This window comes from Molothrus aeneus, chromosome 5 (assembly GCF_037042795.1).
Source record: "Molothrus aeneus isolate 106 chromosome 5, BPBGC_Maene_1.0, whole genome shotgun sequence".
NCBI classification, from domain to species: Eukaryota; Metazoa; Chordata; class Aves; order Passeriformes; family Icteridae; genus Molothrus; species Molothrus aeneus.
Window position 1 is genome coordinate 20,862,953 of NC_089650.1, and position 14,075 is coordinate 20,877,027.

The following is a 14,075-nucleotide window of genomic DNA, read 5'->3' on the forward strand; positions in this document are numbered from 1 at the left end:
GATTTTCCTTCTTTCAAGCATTTGAGTTAGTTGTAGGATCATTAAGTTATGGAGTGGGTGAGAAGGGACCTTGTCTGATGTGGGTGGTAGCTGATGTTTTAAGTTTTTGAAGCCTTTGTGAATATCCTAAGATTCTGAATGAAAAAATACCGGACTGCTTCTAAACAAAAAAGCAGAAGTGGTTGGACTCTTTCATTAGAGTCACAGGAAAGGACTCTGGAACATAATATTTGTGGCAAATTGAAATCGCTTGTTTGTTGATAAGTTCAGGAAGATATGCATAGGAGTAATGGGGTTGACGCTTCACTTGGAGGTCACCAGTGTTGTGCCTTGGGCTTTTTCTAAGTTTGTAAAAGAAAGAGGGGTGAAGAGAGCAATGGGTAATTAAATTCCCTGCACAAAAGTCCAAGTACTTGAAAGTGTAAACCCTTGTTATTGATGAACAGTTACTGATTTTGTGTGGTAAATGGGCTCTTCATTTTTTTGTATTCTTCTGTTTTCTAGGTGCAAATCCAATGGGAGTGAATGGAGGAGTAGGGGTTCAACCTCCTAATCTGCTGCCTGACTCAATGTTACATTCAACCATGAATTCTCAAAAGTAAGTTTGAATCCTTTGCACCCCAATGATTTTGTTTTGATCTCATGGCACTTCTTGCATAAACAGTGGAGTAAATGCCATTGATGGCTATCTCTCCCTTTGGATTTTGTAGCTTTTGTTGCAGTTTTCCAAGTCCTTGGGTAGAACAGAGTGTACTGTTTCACTGTGTTGTTTGGTGTGTGTGTGCAACTATTTCTGCAGTTTGTTCATTGATTAGGGAATGGCTGAACTAGCACTTTGTCCTAACATTATTCTAAAAGAGGCTATGACTGTAAGATGATTAAGCTGGGGCTAGACTTTTGCACTCAATTCTTGCTCTGTTTTTGAAGCCCCATGATGAGTGAAAGCGCCAATGTTGCCAGTTTGGGAGCCATGCCAACAGCTCAACCATCCAATACCGGAATTCGAAAGCAGTGGCATGAAGACATTACTCAGGATCTCCGAAACCACCTTGTTCATAAATTGTGAGTAGCTAATATCAAAACAATCTCCTGGTAGGTGAGCTGCTACCCCAGAGGTGTATTGGAGGCTGAGGGGTTGCAGAAGGAAGCCTGACTTGCAGAACTAGAGAGCCAAGGAGTGAATTTTGTCAGGATGCATGGAGAAGGGAAAGCAGAAGCCAAAAGATGGAGCTGCATCTGCTGCTTTGGGGCTGTTGTCTTGGAAGTTTCCCACTCCATGCTCAAGCCATCTACAAACATCTGCTGCCCCTGGAAGAAGTAGCAGTAGCTGCAGTCTGTCAGCAGATTTGCTTGCTGCTTTGTGTTCAAACCACTAGGATTTGAACACAATGCAGTTCTGCTTTGTTAATGCTGGGGTTAATGCTGGTCTGGGAACAGATAATATTTATATTATTTGTATCCTTAATATTTTTTCTTTAATATTTTTTTTTCTGCTCAGAGTCCAAGCCATATTTCCTACTCCTGACCCTGCAGCACTGAAGGATCGACGTATGGAGAATCTGGTGGCATATGCTCGGAAAGTGGAAGGAGATATGTATGAATCAGCAAACAGCAGGGTGAGATGCCATCCCCTGTGGTCTAGTTCTGTGTATTTCTGCCTTGATCCTGTGCTGACTGGGGAGGGAGAGGAATGAAAGCACAGATGGGACTTCCATGCTGAGGAAACAAGTGTTTAGGGACTGCTGGATGGGATCTAGGAACCAACCAGTTGAAGGCTGCTGCCTGGGTGTGCCAGGAGTTGAGATGTGCTGTGCCTGAGACTTGTCACAGTCCCCTAAAGGCAGTGTTGAAGCTCTTCACTGTGATTGTCCCAGAGAAATTTTGGACAAAAGGACATAAATATCTGGTGTTGGTCTAATAATTGAGAGCAGTGCCCTTAGCATTGCCCCTTTTTCCCCTCCTATCTGACAGTCCCTGCAAAGGGGAAGACCGCCTCTCACCCCAAACCAAAATGTGTGTCTGTAAAGCTGCTTTGCAAGTTTACATCACTAGCACCAGTTGCCTTTTCTTAATGTGTCTCATCTCCTTTCTTGGCTTTTATTCCTCCCCAACAGGCAGAGTACTATCACTTGCTAGCAGAGAAGATCTACAAGATTCAGAAGGAGTTGGAGGAGAAACGAAGAACCAGGCTGCAGAAGCAAAATATGATCCCAAATGCTCCAGGCATGCCACAAGCTCCCATGAATCAAGGGCCCAATATGGGACAGCCACAGCCAGGAATGTCTGCAAGTAAGAACCTTTAGGTTACTGATCCCCTGGTGCAGGAAATTTTGTACTTGTCATTTCATTAATCTGGTGACCATTTAGCTGCTCATGGGTACCTGACTTGTTTGTGGGCTACTGTTCATTGTTGTACCTTGATAACATGCTTCAGATGTCTCAGTTTCTGAAAGCTGACTCTTAAGTCAGAGGATATTTCTGTCACTGGAATGTACTTGTATTTTAAAGGAAGTTTTTGAGTTTGCCTCACACTTTGAGGACTCTTTAATAATGTTTAGTTACGGGATACACTTACTTTCTTTATACATGAGTTTTAATGTGTAATTCTCACTAAAATGTTTGGTGGATAAATTCTGGTGGTCTTCTGAATAACACTATCTTATTTCAATGTCTTTTTTTGCAGATGGTCCTCTTCCTGACCCAACCCTGATACGTGCCAATGTGCCAAACCAGATGATGAATCGCATGCAGGCACAGCCAGGTAAATATTTGAAGAAAATTTGCTACTCTTAAAAAAGTTTTTTAATGAATTTTTGAAGGAATCTTGGATTTGGACAGCTCTGAAGCATCAGAGACCTTGTATCATGTGCAGTTTTTACATTTGGTTAAGAAAATAGCTATCTATATTGCATAATTCTTACGTAAGTATATAATAAATATAAAACACTATCTCTAGTAGCATTTTGTCTTGTGATTTTGAGCTGCACATTAGCTGCTTGCTTTGTTAAATAAGGAGTTTGATGCTTTTGTAATTTCTGATCTTGTGTGCATAGGATGGTGGGATCAGACAAATATGGTGAGCCCAGCTAGCTCAGGTGAGGACATGTTGGTGGCAGAGGGAATGTGGTAAGAATTATTGCTCAGAAAAAAAGGGCAGAAGCTTTGTTACAAATTCAAGATGTGTTATAGGCAACATGCCAAGTACTTGAAGTTAAGATACAGTTTGAGATTCAATAAGTGAATTTCTAATATGTAATTAAATAATGCAACTTTCTGTGGAAAGTTGATCTTCAGCAGCAGGTGTGACAATCAGTATTTGTCATGTGTTACAGTAGTCCTCAAACTTAATGAGTTTTAATAACAGTGAAACAGATGTCTTGAGGGGGGAAAAGCTGGTCTGTATTCTGAAAGAGTAGGTAGTTTGATCACTATATTTAAAATTATTCCATGTAACTAGTTAATAGAAGGCAATATTTGATTGAAAGCTGGTTGTTAGAAAGCAAAATTAAAGAAACAGCATTTCTTCTCCAAGTGTTGAATGGTGCCTAAAGAAAACTCAGGTCTTTGTTTACATGTGGTTTTTTGGCACAAATTCACAGGAATGAATCAGTTTGGGCAGATGAACATGCAGCTGTCACCGATGGGACCCCGACAAACCCCTCCTCTTCAGCACCCTGGACAGCTAAGTCAGGCCGGGGCCATCAACCAGGTCAGTGCTCCTTCCCTCCAGGCTTGGGTTCACAGGTTTGGTTCTCTTGTCTGTGGTTTCCATAAAATCAATCAATAAAAGAAATTTGAAAATAAATCAAGCATCACTTCTTCATTCTCTTGGCCCTTTGATTTCGGTCTTTTTGCTTCTCCTCTAAGATCTGCCTGATATATAGTAAATCTTTTGAAATTTGTGGTAAGAATTGCCTAAAAATTTAAGTTGAAGTGGCTTTTTGTTGCATTCTTAAAACAAGGAGCCAAAATAAATCTTAAGTCACAGTCCCAATCTGAAATTAATATCCTTTTACTTAGCTTTTAAGAGAAATCATAATTAATTCTGTCTTTTGAGAGGAGCTGTAAGCAGGCTTTTCATGTTGTATCCTACAGATAAGTGTTAAGCATCAACTTCTGCAACAAGAGAAATGTTTGGTGGTGGGTTTTTTTGGTTTTTTTTTTGTTTGTTTTTTGGGGTTTTTTTTTGGTTTTTTTTGTTTTGTTTGTTTGGTTTTTTGTTGTTGTTGTTGTTTTGTCGTTTTCTCTTTTTTTGGAAAATGTTATGAATGTGTATGCACATTGTGTGAAATGAGTTGCTTTCTTTTCCACCAGATGGGATTTCCTTCACGTATGCAGCAGCCAGGAGTTAGCCAGCCTTCTGGTCAGAATCAGTTTCTACAACAGACTCAGTTCCCTGCTTCTTCCCCGGGAATGAACACAGCGAGCATGCCTATGACTCAGCCTGGCAATCAGACACCAGTATCTCAAGTAAGTTTCTGATTTCTTAACATGCTGTCAGTGACCTTTGTCATAAACTGGTTATGATTGTTCAGTTTATAGTAATGGAGAACAGCTTGTTTCCTTGAGAGACTTTTGGAATTATAATCGACCAAATTAATTTATTGAGACTTTTCATTTTTCTGGTGTAGCACTGGGAATGGTGAAATATTGTTGACTTGTTCTCAGGCTTAAATTTAGGTGTTAGAGAGGAATTTTTTTGGTTTGTTTTTATGGAGAAAAGAAGAAATTGTGACTCAGCATGCAGTAGTTAAGATTCTCTTGCTGAACAGCGAAACAGCAGAGCCTGAGAAATTAAGAGATGGCAGAATAAGTTATGAAAAGGCATGTCTATCCAGGCCTGTGTGTTGCTGGCTTTGGGGGATTAAGAGGGTTATCACTACTGAAGATCTGAACTTACAGTCTAGCAGTTTCCTTTCTGTCCTCTCCCTCTCCCTTTTCAGCAAGAACCTTTCAGGCCAGGAAGAAGTAGGGAACGTCAGTTTGCTTCTCATTGATGCTTCTTCCTAGTTTGCAGGCAAGATTATTGTGGAGTTACAGTTTTTTATCTTGACCAATACATTTTTTTTGTAATTTTATAATGGTAGAGTTACAGCTGTACTTATTTGTGATTATAAATTCAGTTTCTAATCTTGGGGGTGGAGGCATGGGCACACGAAGTGTATTTGAATGCAGTTTTCCACTGTGGTGCATTGTCCCATATTCAGGATGTACAAATCTGCAGTTTTAGAAAGAAATGTTTTGCAAACTGGAAGTGTAGGTGTGCCATTCTTTAAGTGTATCAACGAGTATGAGCTATTCTATTGAAACTTCTCTAAGAGAGATGAATAACTTATAAAACAGCCTTATGTTTGTGTAGAACAAAATAAATCAAGTAGACCATTTCTGCTCTTGAAAGAGTTTTTAAAAGTGAAGTAGATGGTTTGTCACGTTTTTAAAGTACGCTGTGGGAAAGCAGACATTTGACAGTAATTTCTCTTGCTTTTCTATTCCAAGTCACTGCCAATGTGTACCTGTTTTCCCACAGGCACAAATGACCAGCGCTTCCTGTCCTGTGAACTCTCCTGCAATGGCTCCAGGTTCTCAAGGGAGCCATATTCACTGCCCACCTCTTCCACAGCCTCCCATGCACCAAAATTCTCCTTCTCCGGTACCCAGCCGAACCCCAACACCTCACCACACGCCCCCAGGCTTGGGCTCACAGCAGCAGCAGGCAGCAGCAGCTGCTGCCACGGCTGCCCCCACTCCTGCTCCTCAGGCAATGCCACCCGGACCGCAGTCCCAAACTATGCACCCCCCTCAGAGGCAGACTCCAACGCCTCCACAGGCACAGCTGCCTCCACAAGTGCAGCCTCCAGTTCCAGTTACCCCTTCTGCAGAGCAGCAGCAGCAGCCCTTGTCACAGCAGAGCACCACTGCATCTGTTCCCACACCAACAGCACCGCTGCAACCTCAGCACCCCACAACACCTGTAAGGAAAAACTTTAATTGTGCTTTCCCTGATAATGTTTGTGTGCAAGGTTTCATTTTCAGTTGTGTGCTCCTGGCATGTTTAATATTAAAATAGGGTGGTTTTTTTTGTATTTGGGGAGTAAACTTTTCCATCAAGACAAGTCTGTAGATCATTTGCTGTTTCCAGAGAGGAAATATATTACAGAGTTCTTGTACATGTTTTGAAATTCACTTTGAAACGTGGGTGAGGTTTTTGGTTACTTAAACATATGCATAGGACTTATAGGGAAAACAATGCCATTTTCTGTAGACAAGGCATTCTAGTGCATGCCTCTGATACATATTTTCCAATAGCTGAGGTCGTGGGACCACGGTATTCTTCAGGGAAAACAAATAGAAGGACTAGAGTGCTTTTAAACTCAGTGGAAATGTAGCATAGGTAAAACTTAGATTAGAAAAGGAAAACAGGTTTGTTAGAAGCCTGTTTGTAATGTGTTTTGTTCCCTCAGCTTTCACAGCCAGCTGTGAGCATTGATGGGCAGGTATCCAACCCCCCATCCACCAGCAGCACAGAGGTGAACTCTCAGCAGACTGTTCCAGAACAGCAGCAGCCACCCTTGCAGGAAGTGAAAATGGAGATTAAAACAGATGAAGGGGAACCAGAACAAACAGAGATGCAAATGGAGGAGAAATCTGAGGTGAGATTGTTGACCAGATGTTGGGTAGAATACCTTCATCTAGTACTGCAGGATGCTTTCTGTCATTTAGAATTTGGTGAGAGCTGTAGGTGCTACCTGCTGCTGCTGCAGTTTTGATTGTTGTCTTTTGTCTTATTCCTAAAGAAGGGTCTGTTTTCTGGTGAAATTGTGGTAGTAGAGGTCAGTGGCCACAGAAAGGACCATTATAATGTGGTTGCTATGAAGCTTTGCTTTGGTAAATGCCAGTGTGAGGATGCACTTGGGCCAGTCCACAGCTGTTAAAATAGCAGATACTAGGATGAAGGGAAAGGGCTTCAGGTTGTGCCAGGGGAGGTTTAGACTGGATATTAGGAAAAGTTTCTTCACTGAAAGGATTATCAAGCATTGGAACAGGCTGCCCAGGGAGGTGGTTGAGTCACCATTCATGGAGGTATTTAGATGATGTGTAGAGGTGGCACTTTAGGATGTGGCATAGCAGTGGACTAGGCAGTGCCACATTAATGTTGGATTTAATCTTAAAGGTCTTCTCCAACCTAAATGATTCTATATGTACATGATGGGCGGCTTTACTGGGCTTTGACAGCTTGTCACTAAGGACAGCCAGGAGTGTGGCTGCCAGTCACATCATCCTGGCAGCTCTGCTGTATGAGAGTCTGTTAGAACTGCCTGAAGAGGTACCCGTGTGTCTACTTGCAGCTCAGAACTTGTTAGCAGCTCGTCAGTTCTGCTGTGCAGTATTTAAAGATGGATTCTAACACGTTTGCTCAAGTTTTAGACGAGTTTTGACTACAAAGGAACTAGAAGAGTGGGTGGGCAACATGACAGATAGGTTTAAAGGACAGAAATGTGGATGGGTGGCCAGGAGATTCAAGTGACAGGCTCCAAACTGCTTTCCAGGCTAAAGTCGAACCAGTCGTGGAGGAATGTAAACCCGACCCAATGGAGCAAGAAGAGAAGAAACCTGAAATTAAGACTGAAGTACCAGAGGGGGAAGAAAGACCTACTACTCCAGCAACTCAGTCTTCTCCAGCAGCTGGGCAGTCTAAGAAAAAAAGTAAGTAGAAAGACTGTTTTTACTTAAATTCACTGCATCTCCCTAGAGAAATCTCTGCAGAGGAAAAAAAACTGGGCTTTCCTTTTTGGTACTTAGTGGATTATGTGGTACTTATATGGATTGTTCCTTGTGGCTTTTGGACAAAAATATCTAATAATACATGTGCTTATAATTGGCTTTGGGCAAGTTCTTTAAGCCTTTAGAATTAGACGCTAAGCCCTAGTAAAATTGTCAATACAATGGAGATTTGAAATACTCAGTTACAGATTCTGTAGACAATTTTTTTTCTTGGGGCCTCCAAGAGGGGATGTATCTGGAATGTGAACCATCTCTACTCATCAATGTCATCTTATGGTTGCCTTTTCTTCAGGTGATCATTTTAATATCCTCCTCAGGACTCAGTGTTGCAGAGGATAAATAAGCCATGCTTAAGTACCATAGACAGACAGACAATGAATGGGTTTTTTGCACAGACATGATATTTTCTAGCAGGTTTCTTCCTTCCAGCTGTTTCTGCTATCTTTCTAACGTTGATTGTTTTCCACAGTTTTCAAGCCAGAAGAGTTGCGGCAGGCACTTATGCCAACACTGGAGGCACTTTACCGTCAGGATCCAGAGTCTCTTCCATTTCGACAGCCTGTGGATCCCCAGCTACTAGGAATTCCTGTGAGTGTCTTAGCAAGATAATTTCCTGGTTTTAATTCAAAACTACTGTATTCTGACATACCTGTTCAAGAACAGTTTACATCTGTCTTCTTAACATCTTCACATTGATGTGTTTGGGAAGGTTTAACTTAGGCAGTGGAATAGACAAGGTCTGATTTAGGGAGGTTTGTTTGGTTCTGTGTTCCTTTTACTAAATAAGCAGATACAGCATGCACTGGAATGATTTACCAACAGAACCCCAGTGCTGTATGGCCTTCTTATGGTTGTTGCTTCATGTTGTGATTCTCTTATTGCTGAATTTCATAGCTGTTTCTCATCATGTATAAATCTTTTCCGAAGATGTGGGAAATTAGGCAGATAAAACCCACTTAAAAATGTCCGTTAATGATTATTATTTGTTATAGGAAAGGAAGAAACAATTTAAGTTAGAGGTTTGTTTATGTTAAATTTTCTGCTTGATTTAGAATTGTCTTGAGAAGACAACTATCATTTAAGGATCTGTGTTTTTGAACTCTCTGAACTGACCACACAAGTTTACAAAATGTAAACAAATACATAGATGTAGAAGTCCTTTTTAGGTGCTGCAGGTGATGTTTTTTGCCTGAAAGAGTTATTTGCTATTGGTGTGCGGTTTTTTTAAGCAGATGCTGCAAAATTTCAAGGCCTGCTATATTACAAGCATTTATACACTTGCTAATATTTTTAACAAGCTTTCAATTGGCTGTCATTCTGCAGACTTTTGTAGATGTTGCACTGTAATCAGTGGTGGATTGGAAAAGGGCATTCTTTAGAGGACACATAAGTTTTATCATAAAGTTATTTATTTTTGTTAGGTTTTCTGGGCTACTGAAAACAGTTGCTTTATATTAATGTTCTTGTGTAAGTCTTTGGATCACTATGGCTGCAAAAACATTGGCATTTTCTACTGTTTGTAATAGATGTTTTGCTGATTAAAATTAGAGTGACTTGATTTCATTAGTTGTGAATGAACAACAGTTGTGAATGAACAACCTGAGAAATAAAGGAATAATGAAAAGAAAGCACTGGGGAATTATATGCTATTACTTAGGGATTGCATTCTGTGTGTCACAAGCGGTTTGACAATCAAGTCAGGGAGGAACCTGTTTTTCTTGATGAGAGTTTACAGGCTGAGAATGCACATGCTGTCATGTTAAAACACAGTTCTCTAGGAGGGTTTTGATGTGCTGTGTTTTCTTGCAGGATTATTTTGACATAGTGAAGAACCCCATGGATCTTTCTACTATCAAGAGAAAGCTAGACACAGGACAGTATCAGGAGCCATGGCAATATGTAGATGACATCTGGCTCATGTTCAATAATGCCTGGTTGTATAACCGCAAAACATCCCGGGTGTACAAGTACTGCTCCAAACTGGCAGAGGTGTTTGAGCAAGAAATTGACCCAGTTATGCAGAGCCTTGGTTATTGCTGTGGAAGAAAGGTAAGAAAGTAAATATCTTTAGTCTGTTTCTTGCTCCCTTGAATTGAGGGGGTAAAATATAGCAGTTGAAGTTGTGATCAGTTATGGTGTGTCAAAAATTTCTGAAGTTTACCAGGATTTAGCAATCCTGAATAATCTGAATTTGAACATTTTGTGGATCTTCTAATTCTATCTAGTCCTTAAATAATGTATTTATATGTAAGCCCTTAGGGGGAAAAAGGCAGCAACAGAAGGCTTATTTTGTTTAGGACAAACTTTTGCTATTGCAAATTAAACAGGTGTGGTTTTATTCCTTCAGAAGTTCTGTATTTCACTGTATATTGAAATAGTTTCCCTTGTTTTGATGTGCTTTCTGTCTTTGGAGAAGAGTTAACTGGAGAATAACAGCCCACTCAAGGTCTTTTGGAACAGCACTTTGTACACTATGCTGTACAGAGAGATCTGTGCACAGAGTAAGGTGGAAGTGTTCACTGTCTGGGTCACACTTGCTTCCCGTGGAGAGCAAGTGAAAATGTGTGAGTACTAAGGTGACCCATTCCTCTTTGCAGTTGGAGTTCTCGCCACAGACTTTGTGTTGCTATGGCAAACAGCTATGCACGATCCCTCGAGATGCCACTTACTACAGTTACCAGAACAGGTAAGGAAAACTCAGCCAGTGCAGTTTTGTGCATGCTGCAGTCAATCTGTTACAGGCATGCATGTATTTACATAGAAACCCTCTTTATATGTGTACACCTTTATGTTTTACGATAAAATTTTTTGCTGGAAGTGCTCTTGAATAGTTTTCCTTGTGTGCTAATAATGATTTCTTTGAGCAAAAGTTCACTGCAGCCTTTGCTCTTCCCTCCTTTGTTTGCAGAAATGTGATGTCTTACTACATTTTGATCCTGCATTTAATTAAATATCTTCAATTACCTACAAATCATATATATGAGTCTGTTGCTTTTACTTCCTACTGTGCAGCAGTATTTTTCATGCAGAACACTGAGTAGACTATGCAGAAAGTGTATTGGTGCTCATAATACATATTGGGTTTTGGCAAGTCTTTGGTTTTTCTTATGATTTTAATGCTGAAGAGCAAACTTACTTCTGTATTGCACATCTTAACTGGAAGATCTGTGTATTCAGATCTTCAGCAGATTGATGCTTGCTTTTTCTTACAAAGTTTTTTTAAAGGGAATTGTCTTGGCAGTAGCTATCAGTAGCTCTGTAAAATGCTGTTCCTTCTGCAGTTCTTTTGAGTATCCTTTTTTACTTGGGGTTTATTTAAGGATTTAAACTTACTTGACTTCTGAAAGGAGGTTTCTTGCTAGTCATCTCTGAAGGTCATCTCTGGGGAAGTGAGGCAGGAAGAAACAGGCAAACACATGCTTTAACATTCCCATATTCCCTTGCCTGTCATCAGAATGAACCTATGAGAGCAGAGAACTGCTTAACTCCAAGATCTATCAATTTATTTAGTTCCTGCTCTCCATTCATTCTAAAACCTCAAACAAACAAATACCAGCCCCAAAACAAACCAGAATGACAAAACCATGAAGGATTTTACCTGAAAGCCAATGTTTTTGAAGAATTGTTTCTTTAAGCACCTGATCAGAGGAAAGCAATCAAAGATTATGCAAGTTATATCTTGGCCTTTTAAAACTTCATAAAGGTTTATAGCAGCAAATGATAGTTTTTAAGCTTCTTCTACTTATTTAGTCTTGTAATACCCCACAATAGCTATTGTAGTTTTAGACTTGCATGTAGAGTAGAGCTTGTCTTGTCATGTCAGTATCTTCTGCTTATGTTTGTCCATAGGCAAGTACTAGATGCCCCAAAAGACTATTGCTCAGAAATCTGACATTTGACATGTTTGCAAATGTTAGAAGGGAAAGTTTGCATTATAACAGGTGCCTACATGTGACTTGTAGATTGCATCATATATACACATGCATATATCTATAGATTGAAATGTATAATTCCAGAAGTATTGTTCTCTGCATTATCTCAGATGAAAACTGGGAAAGGAGGTTGAGACTTGTCTTTTCAGCCTAACAGTTGCTAATAAAATAGATTAGTATGGCTTTATAATGAACTTGTTTGAATTTTTTAATTTCTATTTTTAGCTGCCTTGTGCACTCAGTTAACATGCTTTATAATGGAGGAGCCACAGCTTTAGAACTTTTTTGAAGGCTAGGGTAGAATCCTGAATTAATTTCTATTTTATTGAAGTACAAATGAAATCCTTCTCTGTAATGCTTGCTGTAGTGATGGCTGGACTGTTCTATGTGCAGACTGGGCTATGGCAGAGTCATATCCATGTAGAGCATTCTCTGTCTAGTTCGTGTTAGTTAACATCAAGTTTGACAGTTCTATTAGTCTGTAAGAATTTTAAGGACAGATTTTATTGTTCCTAAAGTTTCTGGTATTTAGCTTTTCCTTTCAACTGGGAGAGAATTCTGTGACCTTTTAGCATTTAAGAGGGAAGACTACCTCTCTTCCATTGATCTCCTGCAGATCCTCCTCCCAACAGAACTGCTGTGCTGATGTACAAGTCAGAGTAGCAGTTCCTCCTTCCTTCTGCTCTTTCCCCTGTCTCATTTTAATTCTTTGCTGTACGTGGCATGGATTATTAAAATGAAGAGGGTATGGGTATGCTAAAATGGAATACTCTTGTTTAATTTGTTTTTATCGTTTGCTGCTTGTGAACCCATTTGAGAGATTTAATGCTAATCTGTGCTTTGCCTTGGCTTTCTGCTTTGTGTTGTCTTGTCTTGCTTCTATGTTTTTGTTTTTGTCCTGCAAACCCCCATTTCTTTGTTCGTGTGTGTGTTATTTTTTTTAATTTCTCCTTCATGCTTGTCATTGTCTGCACTTGGCTTTGATTGCGCAAAAAAAAAAAAATCCAAACCAAAAAACCAAACCAACCAAACCCAATGTGGGGCCCATAAATCCGCATCATTGAATATCCTTGTCGCCGTTGATGACCTGCTCTCTGCTCCTGTCCCTTCCTTGGCCTGCTGTGATTGGTGGCTCCGTTGCTTGACTTGGGCTGTGTTGTGTGGACGGAGCAGTTCACCCAAATATGGCCTTCTTGCTGACAGGTATCATTTCTGTGAGAAGTGCTTCAACGAAATCCAAGGGGAGAGCGTTTCTCTGGGAGATGACCCATCACAACCTCAAACGTGAGTTCTTTGTGTTTGCTCGGGCTGGGCTTTCCTGAGCTCTGTCATGGTGCTTTCTGTAGGGAAGGGGGGTTCAGCTCTAGGTTTTTAGCCTAGTAGAAGGTGGATGATGCATCCTTCATGTGCTTGTCTTTCAAACCTGGACTGACTAAACTAGTGAAAAAGAAGCACTTAGTGCTTAAAATTGCAACTGTACCAATAGAAGGGAAAGAAGAAAATGGCTTTTTCCCTGAAAAAAAGTGAAAGTATTCTATTGCAGAAAATTAACCATGCCTGCAGGCAAGTGTGTGACAGACATAGCTTGAAATATCAGACATACCATTTTCTTTATACCCTAGCTATGCCATTAAACTTGTATTCAACGTCAGGTTGTTTTTCATCCAAACCAGAAGCAGGCAACCTCATTTTGCCGTACAAATATTTCAATACAGAAATGCCATCTGCCTATGAGAAATGCTGTGCAGTAGTTGAGGACACAATAAAAGTCTGTGCATGGATTTTACCATGTTGGCGGCAAACTGTTGTCACAGTCTCTCGTTTTGCTGTACCCTTCTCATACCTCAAAAAAATCTTGAAACAGAATTTTTCGAGTCCTTGAGGGACAGATGAGTGCCGAACAGTTACTGTTTGACTGTTCAAGAAATCCCTTTGGAGGAAGGCAGTGCAACAACTCAGGAAAAGTCTGAAGCCAGAGGGAGAGTTGTTGAAGTTGGTAATTTGACAAAAGGAGTTAACTTTCATTTGGAACCAGATCCTGGATGCACTAATGGATGCATAGAGAACAGTACTGGAAATATATGTTTAGGCTTGGGATGATGTACTGAAGTGTACTGAAAGATGGTAGATGGAGCTTAGATACAAGGAGGAAGTTCTTCACTATGAGGGTGGTGAGGCACTGGAACAGATGGCACAAAGAAGTTCTGGATGCCCCCTCACTGGAAGTGTTAAAGGATGGGTTGGATGGAACTCTGAGCTACTTGGTCTAGTGGAAGGTGTTCCTGACAATTGCAGGGGGTGATGATCTCTTAAGGTCCCTGCCAGCCCAAACCATCCTAAGGTTCTGTGACCTGCCTTTCT

At 40.4% G+C, this 14,075-nt stretch overlaps 1 protein-coding gene across 1 annotated transcript in view; it reads left to right on the forward strand.

Annotated features, from left to right (window-relative positions):
* Positions 1–14,075, forward strand: part of EP300 (E1A binding protein p300) — a 61,414-nt gene that overhangs the window by 31,374 nt on the left and 15,965 nt on the right. Inside the window, exons 7-20 of the mRNA XM_066549600.1 lie at positions 505–598; positions 928–1,062; positions 1,499–1,616; positions 2,115–2,289; positions 2,684–2,761; positions 3,600–3,709; positions 4,315–4,470; positions 5,528–5,971; positions 6,462–6,650; positions 7,548–7,704; positions 8,252–8,370; positions 9,592–9,831; positions 10,380–10,468; positions 12,918–12,998. Coding sequence (XP_066405697.1) covers positions 505–598; positions 928–1,062; positions 1,499–1,616; positions 2,115–2,289; positions 2,684–2,761; positions 3,600–3,709; positions 4,315–4,470; positions 5,528–5,971; positions 6,462–6,650; positions 7,548–7,704; positions 8,252–8,370; positions 9,592–9,831; positions 10,380–10,468; positions 12,918–12,998 — 2,185 coding nt within the window. The remainder of the gene's footprint in view (positions 1–504; positions 599–927; positions 1,063–1,498; positions 1,617–2,114; positions 2,290–2,683; positions 2,762–3,599; positions 3,710–4,314; positions 4,471–5,527; positions 5,972–6,461; positions 6,651–7,547; positions 7,705–8,251; positions 8,371–9,591; positions 9,832–10,379; positions 10,469–12,917; positions 12,999–14,075) is intronic.